The sequence below is a fragment of the Brassica rapa genome, chromosome A03 (genome assembly GCF_000309985.2).
Source record: "Brassica rapa cultivar Chiifu-401-42 chromosome A03, CAAS_Brap_v3.01, whole genome shotgun sequence".
Taxonomy (NCBI): domain Eukaryota; kingdom Viridiplantae; phylum Streptophyta; class Magnoliopsida; order Brassicales; family Brassicaceae; genus Brassica; species Brassica rapa.
In genome coordinates, this window is record NC_024797.2 from 16,964,530 (window position 1) to 16,973,942 (window position 9,413).

Below are 9,413 nucleotides of genomic sequence, written 5' to 3' on the forward strand. Positions count from 1 at the left end.
TGTATTTCGCCATTTGTCATGTATTCTACTTGGTTTGTCTTCTAACTTTTTCGGTTTAACCGCATCGAACCAGATTCTCGTTTATTTCGGTTTGATGTGATTTTGATGCCAAATTGGAATCAAATTAGTATACAGTATGTTGTAAACATTGTAAGCAAATATTCAAATTACATCAGAAACCAGTACACATTGTTTTTAAAAGAAGATGGGATCACATCTGAGCAACCAAATCCTCTCCTTCTGTAGTGGTACTAGTAGTCACAGCATCTACTCCAGTAAGCGAATTCTCCATCCATCCCTTCAACATTTCCAGCGCAGCTTTTGGCTGGTCCATTGGAACCATGTGCCCCGCATCGTGCACCTGTTTATATTTTTGTTTTAAATCATCAAAACCTCTTCTGTCTTTTGCTATAAAAAGACAATCATCAGAACAGAAGAACGGCTGCGGTTTTATGTAAGAAAGAGCCTGACCTTGAGGAAACTGAGTTGTCCATAACTCTTTAACTTGCCTGCTTCTTTACCATCAACCAAAAAAGGTACTTCCTTACTCGCCTTAAAGTTCTCTTTCCCTGACCACTCCATTGCATTCACCCACCTCGAGTTACCTGCTCCAAATTCAATATATCATGTATCACAAAATCTCCAGTTTCTGTATTGACAATTGTATATTTAAAAGTTCAGTTGTTATGTTTTTGGAACTCACCGAGCCAGTTGCAGATAAGATCATATTCTCCTGCGTACACAAGAAGGTTGATTCCATCTTCCAAGAGCGTAGGAATCCCAACCTCGAGATTCCTCATCCAGTCTTGTAGCATTGCCTGATAGACACTTGTACTACAGGAGACGAACTCTATGTCCCCAACACCAAGCGACTTTCTCACCGATTGCAGGTTCAAGAATTTCTCCATGTCTGAGAAGTCGTAGCACAAACTTCCCTCGCACTTCTTCCTGATGTCGTAATGCTACAAAAGAAGTGAGTCAAGTTATCACTACTTTAAATGCATAATTGCTTTTATACTAGTGATGCTTCTCTGGTGGATAGCAATGGTCGAGGGTCTCATTTATCCACATGATGTTGCTAGAAACAATATTATCTGGATATCCAATTAGCAATGGAAGTCAATTATTTTGGGCTTACGTTTACTCCACCAGCATGTTTCATTACACCAGTGAACAAGGTGTTGCAAACAAGATATGACGCCAAACAAGAAGTTGTTCCATCAGTTCCTGAAAAACCCCAAACAAACCAAAAAAGCAAGGATTCAGGATCCATCAAAACACATGGATCAATAATTTAAAGACAAAACTTGATAATGAAAAGAGGAGGGAAGTACCACAAAGTTTTATGGATAATTCGCACAGTGGGACAATCTTTTCTAAACGATCATGCTCTGCTTGTGTAATCAAACCCATTTCCAAAGCATAGTCAGGATAGGCTGGGTATTGGATTGCAGGATCTGTAAGCCCATTTCCAATGGCGAATCCCTGCAAGACTATACTTGTAAGTACCAACCTTACATTAATACCTTTACGAGAAGGGAAAAAAAAAAAGAAACAATCACATGCCTTAAGGTTAACATGAACTCCCTCATTAGCCCTGTTTCCTTTATGGACTCTGGCAGCAAACGCCGGAATGTAGTGCCCAGCATATGACTCTCCCGTTATGTAAAAGTCTTTGTTTGCCAGCGTAGGGTGCTCCGCAAAGAATGCCTAAGGTAACATAATCACCAATTCACCATCTTGTTACAGATATTTAAATCAGAACAATCTAAAAGAAGTTTTCTCCAAGTCAAAGCTTGAAAGCAAGTTTCTATACCCACAAAAGTTCAAAAAAAAGGAACTCAATAGAATATCTAGTGCCAGACCTGAGGTAACACGAGGAAACATAATCACTATCTTGTTACAGCTAAACAAACAAGAACAATCTTAAAGAGGTTTTATCTAAGTCAAAGCGTGGAAGCAGGTTTCTGTATTCAAAAAAGTTCAGAAGAAAAAGGAAATCAATAGAAAATTGATATGCCCTGGAGGGTCTATGTTAGGAAGAGAAAGAAGCAGCAGGAAGAAGGGAGAAGAGAAGAGGAGACTGCTGACGTGGAAGAGGTTGTTACGAGTTAGTTACGATCGTTTAAAGGAATGTACATGGGCCTCAAGTATATAAGAGGACCCATGGTCGTTTAGAGTTCGGTGTGGATTTTGTATGGGCTTGACTCTGAGAAGAGCAAGAGTGTATTCTGGCTTAGTACTCGATCTGTGAGACTAAGAGAGGGAGGTTGGGCGGATCTTAATCAAAATACACTTCAGTTCTAACAAAAATCTAGTACCATACCTGCAGAAAATCATACAGATCATCACTGACTCCAGTTTCATCATGACGGATATCACTTTTGTCTGTGGTGTAGCTGAAACCAGTTCCAACAGGCTGGTCAACATACAGTAGATTGGAAACCTGCATGATCAATTCTCAATCAACTCTCATGAGCATAAGAATCAGATATATAGTTTTACAAGGATCGCAATATAAGGTAATGATACCTGATCCCATCCATACTCATTCCAAGCAAGAGACATGTTCTTATCAATCTTGAAAGGACCGTTCTCATAGAACATAGCCAATTCACTGCTACATCCAGGCCCTCCCGTCAACCAAATCACAACAGGAGCATCCTTCTTCTTCGTGCGCGACTCAAAGAAGAAGTAAAACATCCTAAACACACACACACACCAATCAAAACATTTAAATCGAGATTCATATTTAGAAACAATGCTCAGATCGACATATACACACAAACCTAGTCAACAGCTAGCTGCAAATCAGATACCTATGCACAGATCGTACCACATGAACAACAAGAGCTAGGATTAGATATAAACCTTGCGCCCTGAGATTTCGGGAGCTTGAAGTAACCGGCATGATGACCTAAATCCTCGACGGTGGCGCCTCCGTCGGAGACTATATTCGGGAATCTGAAGCTCCGTTCAACAATCGAAGGCACCTCCTCTTCCTCCGCGGAAGCGAGAGTCGAATCGGTGACATCGATCACGTTGACGTCGAGCTTCGGGAAGAGGTTTAGCTCTCGGATCAGCTTCTCCGCGCGCGATGACGGTAAGTTCGATATCTCGAAGCTCCGATCGTTCAAGAGAGTGGAAGAAGAAGATGGAAATGCGCAAGCGATGAAGACGACGATGTGCAGGAGGAAAGTTAGTTTCTCCATTTTCGTTTGTTTTTTTTTTTTTTTACCTCGAACTGCTTTTTGAGATTGTTTGTGTACGAGGGAGGAGAAGGAAGGTACACGTGGCGAGAAAATATCTAAAAGGGGATCTTCTGGACGTGTCCGAGATTTTTGGGGGCCAATCTGTGAATTACAACAAATAGTGAGTGATCTGTTAACACGTGGATAACGTCTGGAGGTTTAATCAAAAACAAAAAGGGGTCTTCTGGACGTATCGGATAAATTTTGGGCTAATCTGTGATTTTCAAGAAATAGTGACTGATCTGTTACGCGTAGTCGTAGATAACGTCTGGGGATTGGTTAATCAACGGTTACGCACACGCGAGATGAATCAAAAGATGGATGGAGGGATGTGGGTCCCACACATATATAAAGAAAAAATGAATCCGACCTGCCGGAATCGAACCAGCGACCTAAAGATTTCTTTGGGATTTCCCACTACAGTCTTCCGCTCTACCAACTGAGCTAAGGTCGGTTTGAACTTTGTATCGACATTTTCCTTAGATATAGATTAAGATTATAGGGCCTAATTATTCCTAATGGGCTTTTGGGTGAACAGTTGTGATCACAACATGTATGTGCCTTTACTTGGAACTCAAGCGTAGATTAGGTCTCTTAACTATTCTCTCACTAATTACTGGAGACCTTGGATGATAGGCGTATGAGCTCATTAGATTCACTCTGTTTTGGCAGATACACTTGGACTTGTACCAATAAACTGACATTTGATACTATCAAAAGAAAGTCCCTTTTCTTTGTGTCCATTCTAACGTTTTGATAGTGGTTTTCACTTATGCGTTTTTAAATGATCTGTGGGTTTGATTATAGAAACTTCTACAACAATATTACATATTCCCATCACCAGGGAGCATGACTCACTAGTCCAGAGTATAAACCAGAGGAGAGTTATTATATTATGTTACAAAGGTGCATCAATGGGCAACCTCTTGAACAAGAAAATTATTATCAGAAGACTAAGGCCATACCAGCACTGAAAGCAATGTTACCATTACTGAGACACACATGATATAATAACAGTGCACCATAACAGTGCACTTGTCAAGATTGTAATACAAAAACCAAAACTAACGTCATGTTCAGTAACATCTGCACAAACACAGGAATATCATATAGTTCCTTTCAAGATATACATGGCAAAAGATCAACAAACAAAGAGCAAAAGCGAAAGCTTACAGAACAAGAAACAAAAAACTCTAATCTCTTACCCATGGAAGAGGGATCATACTTGGAACATACACATAGCCACAACGGAAGGCGCGAGAATAGTCACGCACGTCGTCACGTTCTGTCACCTTTTTACTCTTCACCCCATCCTCATCAATCTCGTACAGTGTACAGCAAGTACAAGCCTTATCAGTACCTTCTCCTTCAACTCCCACGCACCATACGATCACACTCTTATTAGGCTTCACGAAGCAGTATACAGGACGAGCCGCGTTTGCTTGGACCCGTAACGCCGGAAGATCAGGACCGGACAAACTGAAGTATTTGCTAAACGAGACATCACCATCACCACCACCCAACTTGCTTGAAACCCACACCTCAATGTTTCTTGATGTTTGGTCTTGTTGTAGCAAAGACAAGCTATCTCCATTGAAACAAGATAAATGACTATTAACATAAGAGGTCGGACACAAACATATGTCCTTGAATGTTTCATCCGTGAAATCGAAACCACGAATGATCTCTTCTTCATCTCCTTCTTCTTCTCCATATCTATAAGCAGTCCAATACATGTTACCCATCACAGCCACACAGAGAGGCATGATATTTACATCCATATCAAGCTCGACATCAAGAGTCCTCCAAGAACTCGTCTTGCACTCATAAATCTCAACCTCTGGTTCATCACCTTCATAACGCTCAATCTCCCAAGGTCGACTAGCAAACCTCAAGATCTTGTAACCGTCGTTACGATTGTTCTTGTCGTATCCAATCCCGTGGTAATCAGAGCTCGTGATACTTCGTGAGGGCTCGATCCATCTGAGGTTTCTCAAAACAGGATTCCAAAGCGCGAGGTTGGAGAATCTTGACCCGTCGTCTCTGCACTTCCACATATAACTCTCAACCAGCATGAGTCCATCGCAATGAACCATGTGCGTGTAAACCAAAGTATCGATCTTAAATGGATGTTGTAGTAGCTCGTTCGGGACTGGTGAAACTGAGCTTGTTCTGGTCACTGGATCCATGATTTGGACCGTATCGAAGATTCTTAGGAAGTGTTCTTTGGAGCGGTTGAAGTGTTGGTTGATGAAAGTTTCGTCTGTGAGGAGAGCGTACCATTCCTTGCACGTCGGTTTTGCTCGGACGAGAGCATCCGCCGGAGTCTTGTAAAAGATTTTTTGTAATATCACCGGTGGCATCAGGGACAATGACCACGAACGCCTTGAGGCAGCCATGAGCGCTCTGAGAAAGATTCGAGTCGTATCAGAGATTCTTGGATAAGAATTAAGAAGGGGGAACGACTAAACAATGTGGTTCCTTTTACAGTTAAAACAGTTAAAATATTCAACCGAAACGAACCAAAAAACTGAACCGGTTATCCTTATTGATTGATTGAATGAAGCAAACGAACCGGTTTAGTAACTATGATATCAGAAATTCTTGGATAAATGTTCTTCTCCTCTCTGTGATTCTTTAATCTTTTTCTTTTTGGTAAGATCATTTAACCTCAGTGACTGAATAAAACAAGCGAAAAAGTTAAGTATTCAACCGAACCAAAAACATGAATTTTTTTTTTTGAATCTAATTGACTGAATAAAGCAAATGAACCGGTTTGGTAATCACAGTTTTAGTAACGACGGTTTAGTAACCACCGGTTTGGTAACGTCGACGAACTCAGGCTTGTAGACTTAGTGTTTTTTTTGTAGCCTAAGTGATTTTTTTGTTTGTGGAATAGTGGTGATCACGACATGTATGATGTATGTGCCTTTCCTTGGAACTCAAGCTTGGATTGGATTAGATCTATTAATTATTCTCTCACTAATTACTGGAAACTTTGGATGATAATAGACGTATGAGTTCTCTTTTCGTATGAGCTCATTAGAACCACTCTGTTTAGGCAGATAAAGTAGCACTAGTTATGCTAAGAAGATGACGTATGCTACTATCAAATCAAGTTCATTTTCTTTGTGTCCACTAAAACGTTTTTGATATGTTTCTTAACTGAGTTGTGGGTTTGATTGTAGGGAGAAGGTGTAGACCGTAAACAGACCTCAAAGCATCTTTAGTGAGTGAGCCAAACAACCACGACATGACCAGCTGATCACGACGCATCCATTTGGCAAACTCGGGATTTGCTGCTTCAGTTACTAGTTCACCGGTTTGGGTTGTCACAGTGGGTAGGGGACGAGGGGTTGAGCCGTCGATGTATCCAAGAAAAGACTGACTAGAAAGAAACGACTCGAACTGAGTCTTCCACGAAAAGTAGTTTGTGGAGGACAGCTTTAGAGTAACGCATTGAGAAATGCTTAGAGATGGAGGGGAGAGTGTGTTTGTGGTTTCTTCCATGGCTCTGATACCATGAAAGTTACACAGAGACATATGAAGAAGACACCTTTTATTTTATTAATGCTTTTCAACTTAAGAAACAGATACAAGGGTTCATCTTCTTTTATACACAAAATCCGATCTTATCGTCAAGCTGGCATCAGCCAATGATTGCGCACGACTCCAAACATCCAAATCTGTTGGAGGTAAAGATTCCCTTAGCTGTCATCTTCGTACTCTCTTGGTGGCAAGGTATTTTGTTGCTCCTTTGACTGCGAGTAGCGACAAGAGCCTTAACGGCTAGAACTGGGACATCATCATCCAAACCTTCTGAAAGAGCAGGAGTCTTTGTCTTGCCAAAAGCCTCTGAGAGAATCGGAGTCTTCGCCTTTCCAAGACCCTCTGCTTGAGGCACAGTGTTTGGTACACTTCAGTTAATAAAGGACACACTCCAGAGTATAAACCAGAGGAGAGTTATGACTCATGTTCCAAAGGTGGATCAATGTACAGACTCTTTGACAAGAAAAGTATTATTCTTTGAAAGCATGTGAACATTATTTATGTGAAGCATTTAGTAACCACTGTTTTGGCAACGACCGTTTAGTAACCACCGGTGTGGGAATTAATAAAACTTACATCCTTACGTTCATGACATTAAAAGCAGCGTACCATGACCATATGAATAACAGCATCTGTGGCCATCCTTCTCTCAAGTTCAATTCAAAGTAATTTAAACTCTTGCCTTTTGAAGAAATAGTTCACGCTTTCAAGACTCTTTATTTTTTAATCTTAGTGAGGTTTTTTTTGGGTGAACAGTGGTGATCACAACATGAATGTGCCTTTCCTTGGGACTCAAGCTTGCATTAGATCTCTTAATTATTCTCTCACTGATTACGGGAGACCTTGGACGATAGGTGTATATATGAGCTCATTTGATTCACTCTGTTTTGGCAGATACACTAGGACTTGGTACCAATAAACTGCCATTTGCTACAATCAAAAGAAAGTCCGTTTTTTCTGCTTCCATTCTAACGTTTTGATAGTGGTTTTTTACTTGTGCCTTTTAACTGATCTGTGGGTTTGATTGTAGGGAGCCATACATACACTAGTCCAGAGTCTAAACCAGAGGATAGTTATTTCATGTTACAAAGGTGGATCAATGAGCAACCTCCTGAACAAGAAAATTATTATCAGAAGACACATGATATAACAGTGCACCATAAACTAAAACTTGTAAAGATTGTAATACAAAAACAAAAACCAACGTCATGTTCAGTAACATCTGCACAAAGCAGCAGTATCATATAGTTCATTTCAAGATAAACATCGCAGAAGATCTACAAAACGAAAACCCTAATGTCTTACCCATGGAAGAGGGATCATACTTGGAACATACACATACCCACACCGGAAGGCGCGAGAATAGTCACGCACGTAGCTTCGTTCTGTCTCGCGTTTACTCTTCACCCCATCCTCACCAATCTCATAAAGAGTACAGCAAGTACAAGCCTTATCAGTACCTTTTCCTTCAACTTCCACGCACCATACGATGACACTCTTAGGCTTCACAAAGCAGTATACAGGTCTAGCATCATCACGGACCCGTAACGCCGGAAGATCAGGACGGGACAAACTAAAATATTTGCTAAACGTGACATCACCATCACCCAACTTGCTCGAAACCCACACCTCAATGTTTCTTGATGCTTGGTCTTGTTGTAGCAACGACAAGTTATCTCCATTGAAACAAGATAAATGACTATTAACGTAAGAGGTTGGAGAGAAGCATATGTCCTTGAATGTTTCATCCGAGAAATCGAAAACCCTAATGAACTCTTCTTCTGGTGTTTCTACTCTATAAGCAGTCCAATACATGTTACCCATCACAGCCACACTGTTACTCGTAATCTCCACATCAGTATCAACTTCTCCACCAATAGTTCTCCAAGAACTCGTCTTGAACTCGTAAATCTCAACCTCTGGCACATCCTCGCAACACTCAACCTCAAACGGACGAGTAGTAAACCTCACGATCTTGTAGCCGTCGCTGTTGTATCCAATCCCGAAATAATCAGTACTCGTGATAGTTTCCACGGGCGGCTCGACCCATCTGAGGTTTTTCAAAACAGGGTTCCAAAGTGCGAGGTTGGAGATTCTTGAACCGTCGCTTCTGTACTTCCAACCTCGATAACCAACCAGCATGAGTCCGTCGCAGTGAACCATGCGCGTGTAGACCAAGTTATGGATCGTATATGGATGTTGTAGTAGCTCGTTTGGGATTGGTGAAACTGAGCTCGTTGCGGTCACTGGATCCATGATCTTTACCGTATCGAAGATTCTTATGAAGTGTTCTTTGGAGCGTTGGAAGTGTTCGTTGATGAAACTTGCGTCGGTGAGGAGAGCGTACCATTCCTTGCATGTCGGTTTTGCTCGGACGAGAGCTTCCGCCGGAGTCTTGTAAAAGATTTCTTGTATTATCTCCGGTGGCATCAGGGACAACGACCACGAGCGCTTTGGAGAAGCCATGAGAGCGCTGTGAAAGAATAAGGAAATGACTAAACAATGTGGTTCTTTTTACCGCTAAAACAGTTAAAGATTCAACCGAAACGAACCAAGAACATGAACCGGTTAACCTTATAGATTGAATGAAATAAACGAATCGGTTTAGTAACC

General features: G+C 41.2%; 3 protein-coding genes and 1 non-coding gene across 4 annotated transcripts; all 4 read right to left on the reverse strand.

Annotated features, from left to right (window-relative positions):
* Positions 1–84: 84 nt before the first annotated feature.
* LOC103859344 (serine carboxypeptidase-like 49) lies at positions 85–3,255 on the reverse strand. The gene is made up of 9 exons (XM_009136859.3): positions 2,872–3,255; positions 2,533–2,704; positions 2,327–2,446; positions 1,567–1,710; positions 1,335–1,485; positions 1,139–1,227; positions 704–962; positions 472–605; positions 85–361 (listed from the first exon to the last, which is right to left on the reverse strand). The coding sequence occupies exons 1-9, from the start codon at positions 3,210–3,212 to the stop codon at positions 212–214; spliced, it is 1,560 nt and encodes a 519-aa protein (XP_009135107.1). The 5' UTR covers positions 3,213–3,255; the 3' UTR covers positions 85–211.
* Positions 3,256–3,487: 232 nt separating this feature from the next.
* LOC108871167 (putative F-box protein At3g10430) lies at positions 3,488–9,266 on the reverse strand. The gene is made up of 2 exons (XM_033287336.1): positions 8,093–9,266; positions 3,488–4,442 (listed from the first exon to the last, which is right to left on the reverse strand). The coding sequence occupies exon 1, from the start codon at positions 9,264–9,266 to the stop codon at positions 8,094–8,096; it is 1,173 nt and encodes a 390-aa protein (XP_033143227.1). The 3' UTR covers positions 3,488–4,442; position 8,093.
* On the reverse strand, positions 3,616–3,705 carry TRNAY-GUA. Its single transcript is given in 2 exon segments — positions 3,616–3,651; positions 3,669–3,705. It is a non-coding gene; the product is annotated as a tRNA-Tyr (tRNA).
* On the reverse strand, positions 4,302–7,235 carry LOC103860146 (F-box protein At3g08750). The gene is made up of 2 exons (XM_018657982.2): positions 6,466–7,235; positions 4,302–5,657 (listed from the first exon to the last, which is right to left on the reverse strand). Exons 1-2 carry the CDS (start codon positions 6,792–6,794, stop codon positions 4,445–4,447), a joined length of 1,542 nt encoding a protein of 513 aa, XP_018513498.1. The 5' UTR covers positions 6,795–7,235; the 3' UTR covers positions 4,302–4,444.
* Positions 9,267–9,413: the final 147 nt, after the last annotated feature.